Raw genomic sequence first — 14,530 nt, 5'->3', positions numbered from 1 at the left:
CTATTGGCTATACCTTCAAAATTTGTATGGAATCAGGCCATTTCTTACCATCTCCCCCACTACCCACTGTGCCACACCAGTGTCTTCTGTATTATAGCACCAACTTGCTAGGTGGCCTCCCTTTCCACCTTTGCCCCTTAGAACCTATAATCATGGCAGCTTGGTTGATCCTACTCAAAACGATCTCAGCCTATGGCACTCCTTTGCTCAAAACTTTCAATGATGTCCATTTCTCTGAGAGTAAATATCAAAATCTCACAGGCAAGGCTGCATGTGAATTGACTCCCTTTACTCTCACCTATTCTTTGGGATCACTCTGTCCCCGCTTTCCTTGCTTTCACACTGCTCCTTGATCAGACCAAGCATGCTTCCACCTCGGGGCCTTTGCACTGGCTGTTACTTCTCCCTGCAATATACTTCCCCCAAGGATCTGCAAAGCACTCCCCCTATCCTTCCCAGCCTTTGTTCAAATCTTATCTTCTCAGTCAGGCCAACCTCAACATTTACAATTGCAGCCCCTCCACCCCACACTCCTGATTCCCTTCACATGCTTTATCGTTATTCACAGAACTTACTGTTTCTTGACTGTCTCTCCCTTAGAATATAAGCTTCATGAGGTCAGAAATTTTTGACTGTTTTGTTCACGGGTGTATCCTCCTAGCACCTAGAAAAGTACCAGCACATAATAGATGCTCAGTAAATACTCATTGAATAAATGAATGAGTAGCTTTTTGGTTTGTTGTTGTTGTTGTTGTTGTTGTTGTTGTTGTTGTTGTTTCGAGACAGGGTCTCACTCTGTTGCCCAGGCTGGAGTACAGTGGCACGATTTCAGCTCACTGCAGACTCGACCTCCCTGGGCTCAAGCGATCCTCTCACCTCAGCCTCCTTTGTAACTGGGACTACAGACATGCGCCACTACAACCGGGCAATTTTTCTTTCTTTTTTTTTTTTTTTTGTACAGATGAGGTCTTGCTATGTTGCCCAGGCAGGTCTCCGACTCCTGGGCTCAAACAATCTGCCCTCCTCAGCCTCTCAGTGCTGGGATACAGGCGTGAGCCACCGCACCTGGCTATGAGTTGCTTTTCACTTCATAGAGAGTTCACATTCGTTATTTTTCTGTCACTCAAAGCCCTTAAAACCCCCACTCAAAACTATTCCTTTTTCTTCAGACAGTATACATTCAGTTATTTGATAAACATCTTGAGTGCTTTCTATATGCCAGATCCTGGAGAGAACTCTGACTATATAAAAATTAAATAAGATAGAGTCCCTGCCTTTGAGATCCTAGGAAAATTCCAGTTCATCCTCTTTCCCGGTTAGGACTTCTGCCCTGGGTTCAAATGGTTCTTTCTTAACATGAATGTGATAAAGCTTAATTTGTAAACTTTCCTTCCTTTTTGAGCTCCCTTTACTGATTGTTGTAAGTTCCCAGCTCAGTGAATGTTTCTAGACAGACCAGGCAAAGACCATCCTCTGGAATCTAACATGCTGGGTCCAGGTATTCTATTTCACGGCCACTGGGGCTTATTGATCATAACCCAGCCAGTCATATGAGTTCATATTTCCTTTTGATTATTTATATATTGGTAGCTTCCTCATCACATTATATGAGCATCTGTTTGTCTTTCTGATATTCTCCTTCCATCACTTGTGAGATTTTGACAGTCAAAGATTCTGGGTGAGTTTACTGACAACTTTCTTTCTTTTCTTTTCTTTTTTTTTTTTTTGAGAGAGAGTCTTGCTCTGCCTCCAGGCTGGAATGCAGTGGTGCAATCTCGGCTCACTGCAACCTCCGCCTCCCGGGTTCAAGCGATTCCCCTGCCTCAGCCTCCTGAAGTAGCTGGGACTACAGGCGCGTGCCACTCGGCTAATTTTTTGTATTTTAGTAGAGACAGGGTTTCACCATGTTGGCCAGGATGGTCTTGATGTCCTGATCTCGTGATCTGCCCACCTCGGTATACTGACAAGTTTCTAAGTTGCGGTTAATAGAAACCTAATTTAAACTAGCTTGGAAAGTTCAAGAGCAGCTTGATTTAGGAGCTCAAACAAAGTTACCAAGACTTGGTCTTTCTCCATCTGTAAGCACTCTCCTCTCATATTAACTTTATTCTAAGGCGCTATTGGTTGTGAAGGTGACCAAGAAAAGCTCCACACTAGCAGAAAAGAGAAGGTGTCTCTTCCTTGAAAAGTCACATAAGACACTTTGGCCTGACTCTCACTGGCTCAGATTTGGTTCCATGTTCACCTATGGATTTGGGGATGAATACTGAAAAAAGAGGAACTATGTTGGGTGGCCAGAATAACCTAACGTTCACCCTAAAGATGGATTCAAGATCCTCAACTTTGCTTGCCTTTTCAAGGTGCCCCTCCCACCACCTGTAGACAGAAGGTCATGTTTATCTGCATGTGTCCTTCTTTTTTGCCTCTGGCCTTTGTGACTATTTAATCACCTCCTATTCACCCCGTTGATGAGGGAGGGATTCCTGCCTGAGAGTGATGGAGATGGGTAAACATACAACACCCAACATAGGACAGACACCATTGACAGCAGTTTTTCAGTCAACATACTCACAGCCCAGAAGAGGACACTGAGCCATGCAGGCCACATGGGGATTGCTCTAGGGAACAGACTAAATGACAAGGGGCTGTGGAAAGCACACTTTGTATTAATAGTATCAAGAAGGTGTAGTGGTCCCTGGATCTCATTGGGGGACGCAATTGGCTAGTTTAAATCATTCCACCAGCTGGCAGGGAACTGAAGTCTGCTTCTCAGGGATAAGCGGGAACTGTGCCTCGTCCTCTTGATAAAGACTGTTTTGTTTTTTCTTTTTACATTTTTTCTGAGATGGAGTCTTACTCTGTCGCCCAGGCTGGAGTGCAGTGGTGTGATCTCGACTCACTGCAACCTCCGCCTCCTGGGTTGAAGCGATTCTCCTGCCTCAACCTCTGGAGTAGCTGTGATCACAGGCACCCGCCACCACACCCGGCTAATTTTTGTATTTTTAGTAGAGATGGGTTTTTGCCATGTTGGCCAGGCTGGTCTCGAACTCCCGACCTCAGGTGATCCACCTGCCTCAGCCTCCCAAAGTGCTAGGATTACAGGCATGAACTACTGCACTTAGCCGATAAAGAATTTTTTGGCTAGAGGGCTTTATCCCCAGGAGCAGAATGGGAAGGAAAACTTGTAAGCAGGCTATTCAAGGGCTTCCCCAATTTACCAGATGTCAAGGTCATAATGTTCGACCCTATTATTAGGCCTCCCAGCACAGTGACCTGCAAAAGGTTGTATATAGCTTTATAAGCCTTTTCCAGATGAGGCTTTCTTTAAGTTCTCAGAATTGGAACGCCTGCCTTTCTTTCCTGTGCACCTCTGTTCCAGGTTGTTCTACCCGTCCTGGCCAATGAGAAGAATCGCCTAAACTGGCCCCACATGATATGTGAGGATGTCAGGCGGCACGCCCACAGCCTCCAATGTGACCTCTCGGTTATACTTGAGCAAGTGAAGGGAAAAACTTTGCTGCCTCTTCCAGCAGGCTCAGAAAAAATGGAGTTTGCGGATTCCAAAAGTGAGACAGTGTAAGTACCGCCAGCCTGGCCATATGGGCCTCTGAGATATGGGAGATGCTGGTTATCAGAATGTTTTCCTTACAACTTTTCTGTTCCTGACTCTGCACATCTCCTCGTTCTGCACACAAGCCTACTGTCTGCTCTGTTTGCCGACACCCTCAGACTGTGGACTGTGTGTTTACCCTGGTTACTCCCTGGCCCAGCCACTGCATGAAGTCTTCCAAGGCTATTACAGCAACATGGCCTTTTTTTCCATTCAGAATCATTTCAGGGCTGAGCGCAACCACACTAGCTTTCAGTACTTTGCTTATCAGGATAGTGTCTCATCATTGGCAAAGACCCAGGTCCAGTCTGGGAGGCAGGCATGCCTCTTCCCAGTGTTTACTCAGTACATAATGTCACAGAACTATCGCTGCCGGCTCTTGTTACAGTTCCAGACTCTCCTCCCCCAGCAGCTGAAGACTTTTTACAGGTCCTGGGGATTTTTTTCTTTTTTCATATAGTAGCAAATCTGGCTTTGTTGGCACCTGGCTTTGTTGGGAGTTCATGCCTCCTGCCCCTGAGTAGGCCTTAAAACCCCAGGCTTGTCTCCTTTTAGAAGTTGAATCCACCGTCAGCTTCTGTTTACCATGCTGACTTTCGAGTTTTCTTTGTTTCTATCCCTTGGGAATTCTTTTCCCCTTTCAAGCCAGGCTATGCATATAAATATTAATAGTATATTTTGCTATATTTCATCCAGCATCTCTATGTGCTTGTGGCAACGGACAGCCTTCCTACATGAGCTCGGTCTGCCACACTGTCAGGAGTTTCCCAATGTATTACTGTCAACATTGTGTATTCAGGATCCATGATTTGATCCGAAGAATAAGTAACGCATGCAACAGATTATATGCGTGCAATGCATTATAAAATACAACAATGTACTTTATAATGAGTTTTTTCTATCAGAAGTAATTTCCTACATATACAATTTGAAGTAATTTCCCAGTTAATTGGAAAACTTATTGCGGTTTAATAAAGATATCCAATCTTCAAAATAAATAAATTCAAACTACCCCTTTTCTAGTCCCTTTATATTTTAACTTTGTAACATTCAGTGTTTGTTTATAATCATTGCTGAATTTATCTCTGTTTGTTCAAGTTGGATAATTTCCCAAAAGACTGGATCATTTTGGGGGAATGGGTGTCTTCTTCCTTTAATACCTTCCGCAATCACTTGTGCCGTATCATTTCTCAGCAAATATAAATTTAATTTAATGAAGTGGAAGTGGGTTTCTGACATAAAAATGTGAATTGTATGTCCTCTTTCTTTGTCGTTGTGTCCTTGGTTCTTTGCACCTATCATTTTCAGTTAAGACTGTGAAAATAATGACCAAAATGTATTAAAAAAATTTTAACTGCTTCCAAATATAGCTAAGTTACTTTCTTTAAAAGTTGTATGAGGGGGAAAGTTTGGGAATTCTATTCTTCACTGGAAAAATGAGGAACAAGTGAAATCGTGATGGTGATATTCAGGTGGCTGATTATTAGACTTGTGAAGGAGGAAATAAACTATTTCCTCTTGCTGCAGAGGTCAGAGCTAAGACCAAGATGAGGAAATCACAGGGAGTTAGAAATGGTTCAGTATAGAGACAAACTTTCTCCTTGGGAGAGCCAACCTATTGAGAAAGGTGCTGCTTTGTGAAGTCGAGAGCTTGCTGTCACTGGTAGGATTCAAGCAAGCATTGGGTGGTCATCTGAATATTTTCTGTCCAAGGTATTCCTGCATTGGCAGGACAATGTACTGGCATTCAAAGTTCTTAAACTAGTCTTCAGGATATTGATGAGCCCTGAATCTGTATGAAAAATATACATATACACACATAAGCATTTTTTTTTTCTGGAGAGAGGATCTATAATTTTCGTTGACTAGTCAACAGAGACTATTATCCAAAAAAGTTAAGAATGCATGGGCTAGATGAAATTTCTCACCTATTTTTTTAAATTTGGGATTCTGTCTTGGGGTACACCCAGGGTTATTTTCACGCTTCAGGGTTTTTGTTTTTGTTGTTATCGTTGTTGTTTTGTCTTTCACAGCTTGGATTCTATAGATAAGTCAGTCATCTATGCCATTGAGTCTGCAGTGATCAAATGGAGCTACCAAGTCCAGGTGGTACTCAGGAGAGAGTCTTCCCAGCCACTCTTACAAGGGGAGAATCCCACCCCTAAGGTGGAGTTGGAGTTCTGGAAGAGCAGGTAGGCAAGAAGGCACATGCTGGAAGTCTGGGGTGAAGATGTCTTACAGAGACTAAAGCTAGAGCTTTCCTGGGTTAAGCCACCATTGAGCCTGTTCTTCCCTATAGGTATTTCACATCATCGCTGGGGTAGACAGCTCTGTGTCATTGGGTCAAGAGAGTTTTTTGATAGACTGGGAGATGCACACTTTCCCCCAGATTCAATAGTCATTTTTCCTTTCCTGGGTTCACATCAGTATGTCCTCTTAAATTTTTTCAAAGGCTCTTTGGACTATATGTAAAATTAATCAACTCTTTAACATTTTTCTTCTAACTTATCTGCTCCCTTCTCCTTGAGCAGCTGAGGCCACATGCACACACCTTTTGTAAAGTTCTGAATACAGAGGAGTTTTGGGGAGTTGGCTGCAGAACAGCCTTTCCTGTGTTCCGGCTCATCACTCGCAGGGCTGGAAAGTTCATCTTCCAGGGTGTTTGTCCAGAAAGGCTTCATTATTGCTCCTGCTCCTGCTCCTGCTCCTGCTCCTGCTTATTCGCCCTCCTCCTCCCCATTTCCTCACTCCTATTTATTATCGTGCTGATAAATCCTTTACTCAAAAGGAGACAGACAGATGTTAGCGGCAGATGTGCCTGTCCTGGCATGGAATGGAGATTATCGGTGTCACATGACCAGACATGCCTGTAGGGCTCCAGCCTTTTGTCTGTACCACCCTGCTGAGATGCCCCATGCTCTTGCCTGGCTTCTGACCATTCTGCTGACCTACTGCAAGGCCCTTCTCTTAGCACCCTTGCTCCAATAACGCCTCTCTCACCCTGACTCAACCTTACTGCCAGAGCTAATGACCTCCAGCTGCCAAGCTTTTTGAGCCACCAGATGGTCACAGCAGTGTTTCCTGGAGCTGCCCCTTTGAACCTGTGTTCCCAGCTCAGGCTTTTGCCCTCACTGTGCTGGGAACAGATGTCCAGGCTCTTTGGGCTGGAGCACAGCCTCTGTGGAAGCACCCTGAGGCAGGGCTCCTCTCTTTCTGTGTGACGATGGGTCATCACAGTGTGACTTGCATTTCCTGATGCTTGCCTGGATTCACCCTTCTTCATGATATTGCAGGTATGAAGATCTGAAATACATCTATAATCAACTGAGAACAATAACGGTGAGGGGCATGGCCAAGCTCCTGGACAAGCTTCAGAGTAGCTACTTTCCAGCTTTCAAAGCCATGTACAGAGATGTTGTTGCAGGTGAGGACCAGCAAGTGTTTTCACAAATGTGTTTGACTCAATTTACCGTTGAATGATGCATTCACCTCTCTCTGTCTGAATTCCGCAACTTCAAGTCCTTGTAAATTTCCAACCCGACACAAACTAGCATGGTGGCAAGAATACCACATCTAGATACATGAGAGCAGCTAAACAGAGCTATGCTGTTTGCAGTTCCACTGCTGTATGGCCTGGGAAAATTCACCTAGCCCCTCTGAGCTTTAGTACGTGTGATGGTTATGGGGCATACACTTCTGCCTACTTTTCTAGGTCCGTGTGAGATTATACAGGTGGAAGAACTTATTGACTTAACACAACAGTGTTCCCGGAGCTGTCCCTTTGTGTCTTTCAGACACTGGGACCAGGACATACAGTTCTGGGGTGGCCATTATGGAGCCTGTGTGACCAACTCCAGTGTGGTCATGTGAGTCCATCTGTCCTAATCAAGGACTACCCTTCTGGCAAGACAGCCTAACCATGCCTTCCAGGACCTGGGATTATTGGCTGGGACCCCTCATTAACTAAGTGCTTGTACTCCCTGGCATGCTGGGAACTCCTGGATCTGGTCAAAGGTCTTTCTGGGCCCTGTCTTCAGGGTCTGGAAACTACTAGAAGAAAGTTCTTCCATCCGATCTGCCTACAGCTGCTGCTTTGCACTGTACAAATCCATGTTGTTATCTCTCACCTCTGGAATTCAGGTCCCTCCACCTTTGGCTCCTTGAGAAATCTCTATTCCATTTCTAGCTCCATTCTGCATTTTCTGTTCCTACTGTCAGATGGGACTGCAATTTCCTGGCCATTTGAGCACCAGACAAGATCTACGCTTATGAAAATTGCCAAGCCAGCAAAGTCTATGATTAGAAGTAGGTAAATTTTTTTAGGACTCCCTCTCCCTTTCTTGGTGCACTGTGTGTCTTCTCCCTTTTTCCTGTAAAATCTCCTCTTTGCTCTTCAGTGCCATAGGTCAAAATGTGCTTTTAAAGGTCTTTGTCATTTCACATGGTCTAAGCTTAATTTAAGCAGTGATTTTCAAACATTTTACTTTGCCCAGAACTCTTTCTTTAAATACAATCTCCCATGTAAGCCCACTACATAAAACGAATCCAGGCATGTTTGGTTTAGTAAAAAGGGCAGTGTCCTGTGCCCAGAGCCCATTGGCTACTTCCCTGTCCCACCTTCCCCTCTCATGGCATGGAGTTTGCAAACATCTTAGCTAAAGGAAGAAAAGTCCAGGTGTTAGTTTCCAACATGAGCTACGTCAGAGAGCAGAACTGGCATAAGTTGTTAGTCTCTGAGGTCCTCCCTGACCCTGAATCCTCATTGCAGAGGCAGCTCTGCCAGCACGTTTGGCTGGCTTGGGACCAAGTGTCTCTTGAGGCTCCAGCTTACTGCTTTGCTGAGAGATTCTGTATTCCCGAGGAATCAACTTTTGTTCCCAGTTTACACTTCCAGGAGACAGGTGTCCCCAGAAGTGGTATGCGTATCCCTACTGATGTCAGAAATGACTAGGGGAAAGTTTTTTAAAAAAAATATGTTACAGGGGCTTGGCACAGTGGCTCACACCTGTGATCCCAGCACTTTGGGAGGCCGAGGCGGACAGATCACGAGGTCAGGAGATTGAGACAATCCTGGCTAACACGTTGAAACCTCATCTCTACAAAAAATACAAAAAATTAGCCGGGCGTAGTCCCAGCTAATTGGGAGGCTGAGGCAGAAGAATCACTTGAACCTGGGAGGCAGAGGTTGCAGTGAGTCGAGATCGCGTCACCGCACTCCAGCCTAGTGACAGACCGAGACTCCGTCTAAAATTAAAAAAAAAAAAAAAAAATTGTTAAAGGTTATTAGCCCTGGTTTTCGCAAGTGATACCAGCTTTCCACTTATGGTAGTGATTTACAGTTTTCATGTTGTCTAATTTAGTTAGGTTAAATTGGGAGTCAATGTAGAGAAAAATATGAAGTAAGCAATAGAGTGCTACAGATTATACATATGTAGAAGACATGCAAAGGACATATGTGAATGCCTGAAATTTGGAGCTCCGAAAAAGATGTAGTAAAAATATATTATGAGTTTGTTATTTAGTGCCCCAAATATACTTTTCACATTAGTAGATCAATAGACTATAATTATTCATATGAATTAATAGTTATAAGATTCACTTCCCCAGGCGAGCTTCAAAAAGTTATTTGCAGTAGAGTATATGCCGGCAATGAATTTTTTTTAAAAAAGATACCATTACAATAGTGCCAGATAAACACTACCATAAAAAGAGAAATTCTTTAAATATGAAACTCAGTGTCGATGATGGAAGAAAATTTGATTAGAAGAGTTAGGTAGAGACTTGGTCAGAAAATTTGGCAGGATCTTCTAAGCTGGTGACTGATTTTCTCATTTGTAGCTGAATTTCAGAGCATCTTTTTTTTTATCCTAAATAGATATACTATGTGCATTATTCTTATTAGGCATGGTCAGGGTCGTTTATTGACCTACTGATGAATTGGAAAGAAGGAGAGGAAAAGAAATATTTCTGGATTGGTGGATATGAATTAGAAAACAGTGAGAAGAAAAAAGGAGGTTAAAAGGATGGAGGAAAATATGCAGGAACACGATTGTATGAAGTAGTATTGACTGAGCAGTAAATAATCTTGGAAAACAGGAAAGCAACAGTCCCCTTGAGAAGGAAGAACAAGGGCAATAAAGACTAATTAGAGAGTTTTCCTTTCTTGCACAGGATAGGCGTGGTACAACCTGGTTGCCAAGTTTCTGAGTCCATTTGTGCTGCTTTAACAGAATACCACAGCCTGGGTAATTTATAAAGAGCAGAAATTTATTTCTCATAGTTCTTGAGGCTGAGAAGTTCGAGATCAAGGCACTGGCAGGTTGGGTGTCCGGTGAGGGCCTGGCCTCTGCTTCCAAGATGGCGCCTTGTTGCTGCATCCTCCAGAGGAGAGGAACTCTGTGTCCTTACCTGATAGACGGTGGAAGGGCAAGCCAGCCAAACTCTATGTGAAGCCTCTTTGATGAGGGCCTTAATCCCATTCATGAGGGAGAAGCTCTCATGGCCCAGTGGCCTCTTAAAGGCACCAACTCTTAACACCATCACATTGGCCATTAAATTTCAACACCTGAATTTTGGAGGGGACACATTCACATAGCAGCAATTAAGGATGTGTGTAGGTAGATACGTGTGCGAAAGAAGGCACACAAAGAAGGGCTGTCTGGAGCCAGTGCACACTGGTTTGCTGTGGCTCGTGAAGGGCTGCTATATGCATTGTTTTAAACCTTGCACCCCCATTCTCCCAAGCAGCACTCAGCGAAGTCAAATTGGTAGCCTAGAAATGGACATGGTAGGAATACTGGGAATATTTATACCATAGAAATTGGTAGATGCTACAAATAAACGTGTTTGTCCTCAAAGAGCCTGTTGTTAAAGACTTTCCTGCAAACCACTGGAGATCACTATGCACTTTGCTGTTTGTATTTACATTCTTTAAAAAGGTATGAGCTCGGCTGGGCACAGTGGCTCACACCTGCAATCCCAGCACTTTGGGAGGCTGAGGCGGGCAGATCACTTGAGGTCAGGAGTTTGAGACCAGCCTGGCCAACATGGTGAAACCCCGTCTCTACTCAAAATACAAAAATTAGGCAGACATGGTGGTGCATGTCTGTAATCCCAGCTACTAGGGAGGCCGAGGCAGGAGAATAGACTAAACCAAGGAGGCAGAGGTTGCAGTGAGCCAAGATCGCACCACTGCACTCCAGCCTGGGTGACAGAGTGAGACTCCATCCCCACCCCAAAAGAAAAAAAAAAGGTATGAGCCCAGCTCTCTCTCTCTCTCTTCATATGCCTTGTCATCCAAGGGTATTGCATCCTGGGTTGGATGGCCAACCCTTTTCTCAAGTATTGTGCTCTTAAAAATCAAGGCAATGCTAATTAGTATAATTAAAAGAGATTGTGATTTTTAAAAAGATTTCAAAACAGGGTATCATAAAGAGAAAGCTCCTATAGCATGATAGTCTCAGCCTCTTTTCTCTCAGCACTTACGGAAGCAAGAGCGTGCGCTCATTAGAATGACTGTTGGATTCTGAAATCCCCCACCCCAACACAGAGGTTCTAATACTCACCATCAGCTCCTCCACTTGAGAATCCCTGCCCTAATCAATTTACTGTGACATCTGACTTTGCAAAAAATTCGATTCACATACTGCTTTCCACAACCTTATTTGGGATATAAAGTACAAACATACACATCAACATATTTTTGTGTATGGTGAGCCTCCGTGAAGCCAAGGGTTCAATGTAATAAACTCTGGGTCGTCTTCCTTTTCCTTAGCTGGACAGGATTGGTTGTTTCGTGGGAGGGCCCTAGGAAAGTTATTCAGACCTTAATTTCTTCACTTATAAAGTACTAAAGTATGAAGTACTAAAGCTGGCTTGCAGGGCTTTCTGTGAGATGGTAAATATCTCATAGATAGTAAGTAGAACAATTCCCGGCATATTGAAACTGCTTCCTAAATAGTGTGTATTTTGAGTTCCCTTTAGGATGAATGCAGAGCTTCATCCACATACTGTAACCTAAGACCACCTGCTCTCATGTGATACCACCTGATTATCTGCCCAGGACAGAACCAGCCTTTGTAAACTCGCCCTTCCAGTTTAGTTTGTCCAATGCCCTTTTGCATTCCCTCTAAGTTGCTATGCAGATATTAGCATCCAGTGCTGCTGGATTTCCTAGTTTCCCGTGTCAGTCACCACAAGACGACTGGTTAAAGGCCCCTTTCTTTCCTTGGTTGTATTCAGAGGAGATGGTAAGAGATTTTCCTGGCTTTGAAAACCAGCAGAACCTTGCCATAACCCAACTATGTTATGTCTCTATGCTCTGTGACTTTTTTAAAAAAATTATACTTTAAGTTCTAGGGTACATGTGCTCAACGTACAGCTTTGTTTCATATGTATACATGTGCTCACTCATAGGTGGGAATTGAACAATGGGTCCACTTGGACACAGGGTGGGGAACATCACACATCTGTGACTTCTTTATAAGTGCTCAGCAAGATTCTTTATTAGTGAATATTCATCAGAGCCACCACCATTTATCAAACACCTGCATTGGTCCAAGCACTGTGCTAGTTGTTTATAAAGATTCCTATTGAACTACCTTCAGCCTTCACAAGGACCCTTTAAACTCATTACAGCTCCGCCTATTTTTGAGGCTCAGAGAGGTTACACGTGCCCAAAGTCATACAATTGCCAAGCGTCTCGGCCAGCATTTGAAGGAAAGTCTTTCTGATTCTAAAACTTGTATTGTCTCAGAGATAGCAGCAAAGTAATTGGCAAATATTTACTACCCACCAAGCACCAGATGGAGGCTGGGAGGGCCAGGGAAAAGTCCATTTAGAGGAATGTTACAAGACAGAACTCTTCAGATCATTATCCTAGTTGTTCAGGGCTCTCCAGTTTCCATATTTCCTCATAAGAGCTAGGAAGTTTTCTGGAACCAGCCTTCTCTCTGCTTGTTGTTTTGCAGGTCTTTTACTTCCCAGGGACTAGGGCTCCACCAGGTGGGTATTAGGCTCCAGATGGGAATGCTGACCATCTCCAATTCCTTCCAGCTCTAGCAGAGGCACAGGACATCCATGTGCACCTGATACCGCTCCAGCGCCACCTGGAAGCTCTGGAGAATGCAGAATTTCCGGAGGTGAAGCCCCGGCTGCGGCCCCTGCTCCACGTGGTCTGTCTGATTTGGGCCACATGCAAGTCCTACCGCTCCCCGGGGAGGCTGACTGTGCTGCTCCAGGAGATCTGCAACCTTCTCATCCAGCAGGTGGGCTGCCCCGGGATGCCCAGCAACTGCTCCCGGGGGCTGGTTGGCATCTAGTCACAGGAGAGAAGAGACAAGTGTCCTTTTTTCTGGGCGGGGAAATAATTATGTCCCAAAGAGTTCTTACACTTGAATTACAGTATTTTACTCTCAGAAGCCAATAATTTACAAAGACATTGTCAGTAATATTAGAACACCTGAGCCATGCTGTCTTCCTTTCCCCTCTGCCTAAGAGGGGATAAGTAGGGGTGGTGAATTTCAACCTCCTTAATGATCTATGAAGAAGGACTGGTAATGAGTCAGCAGCAAAGCCTAAGCAGTAAAGAGTGCAGCCTCTGATGTCAGGTAGAGTCAGGCGATGCTGTACCAATCCCTGGCTTTGCCATTTGGCAGCCAGCATACCACTTGTGTGCCAGGACAAGTCACTTCCTGTTCTGTGCCTCACTCTCCTCCACTGTACAATGGTGAAAACAAGAAGCCATATCTCTTTTTGGGTTGCTGGGTGATTTGAGGCTTCCATGTGATCATGCATGTGCCCTGCACATGGTAAGAACCTGGTACCCATAAGCTATTGAGAAGCAGCTTCTTAGATTATGCACTTCATGCTCCTCCTCCTTAGGGACCCTTGTAGCACAAACCAGGGCAGCGTAAACCTTGAGGAGTGTATCTTAAAAAAGAACTAGAGGGCCGGGCACGGTGGCTCACGCCTGTAATCCCAGCATTTTGGGAGGCTGAGGCGGGCAGATCACGAGGTCAAGAGATCGAGACCATCCTGGCCAACATGGTGAAACCCCGTCTCTACTAAAAATACAAAAATTAGCTGGGCGTGTTGGTGCACGCCTGTAGTCCCAGCTACTTGGGAGGCTGAGGCAGGAGAATCGCTTGAACCCGGGAGGCAGAAGTTGCAGTGAGCGAAGATTGTGCCACTGCACTCCAGCTTGGCGACAGAGCGAGACTCCATCTCAAAAAAAAAAAAAAGAACTAGAGGGCTTAAGGAGGTTTGGGTGATCTCTCCAAACCAGTTTCCTTTTCTTCTAAGGAGCTGTTCTCTGAGAAAATAACGAACAAGCTTAATAAGTAACTAAGAATAACTAACATTTTGCAGGCTGCAAAATACTGTTACATTCATGATTTCCATCAATCATCAAATAAACCCTGCAAGGTGGGCAGGGAAGGTCTTATTATTTATTATATTATTTAAAGATGTGGGCTACTGTTCAAGGAGGTTAACTGACTTGCCCAAAGACACCCAAACCAGGACCCCAACCCAGGCTGTTTGACTCCTCCTAGGCTAGTGCCTTTCCATTACTCCATGTTTATCAGCCAGAACTCTTTTGGTTGAAAGTGTAAGAAAACCGAAACCAAAAGTAGGAGCAAAAAAAGAAAACATATTGGCTCATGTACCTTGAAAGTCCAAGGTAAGGCTGGCTTCAGCCCCGACTTGCAATGTGGCCTTAGATGATGTCAGCCAGACCCAGGGACCCACCCTGTTGTGGTGAAGGTGGCTGTCGCTACAGCTCCAGCTTTTCAGTTTTCCAGGTGTAAGCTTCTTCGAGACAGAAAAATAATTATGGTCCAAATAATTCTTGCATTCAAATTACTTTACTACTGAAAGCCAATAAGTCACAAAAGAATACCTGGGAAAGGGCACCTGCTC

The 14,530-nt window shown here is 44.3% G+C and overlaps 1 protein-coding gene across 2 annotated transcripts in view; it reads left to right on the top strand.

Moving 5' to 3' along the window:
- Positions 1-14,530, top strand: part of DNAH9 (dynein axonemal heavy chain 9) — a 377,141-nt gene that overhangs the window by 9,679 nt on the left and 352,932 nt on the right. For both annotated transcript variants that reach the window (XM_063799007.1, XM_016932363.4), the window contains exons 2-5: positions 3,380-3,576; positions 5,644-5,802; positions 6,904-7,034; positions 12,665-12,876. In XM_063799007.1, coding sequence (XP_063655077.1) covers positions 3,380-3,576; positions 5,644-5,802; positions 6,904-7,034; positions 12,665-12,876 — 699 coding nt within the window. The remainder of the gene's footprint in view (positions 1-3,379; positions 3,577-5,643; positions 5,803-6,903; positions 7,035-12,664; positions 12,877-14,530) is intronic.

Source organism: Pan troglodytes, chromosome 19 (assembly GCF_028858775.2).
Source record: "Pan troglodytes isolate AG18354 chromosome 19, NHGRI_mPanTro3-v2.0_pri, whole genome shotgun sequence".
In the NCBI taxonomy this organism is placed as follows: domain Eukaryota; kingdom Metazoa; phylum Chordata; class Mammalia; order Primates; family Hominidae; genus Pan; species Pan troglodytes.
Note: the sequence above shows the minus strand (reverse complement) of the source record. Positions and strands in the feature narration are given on the sequence as shown.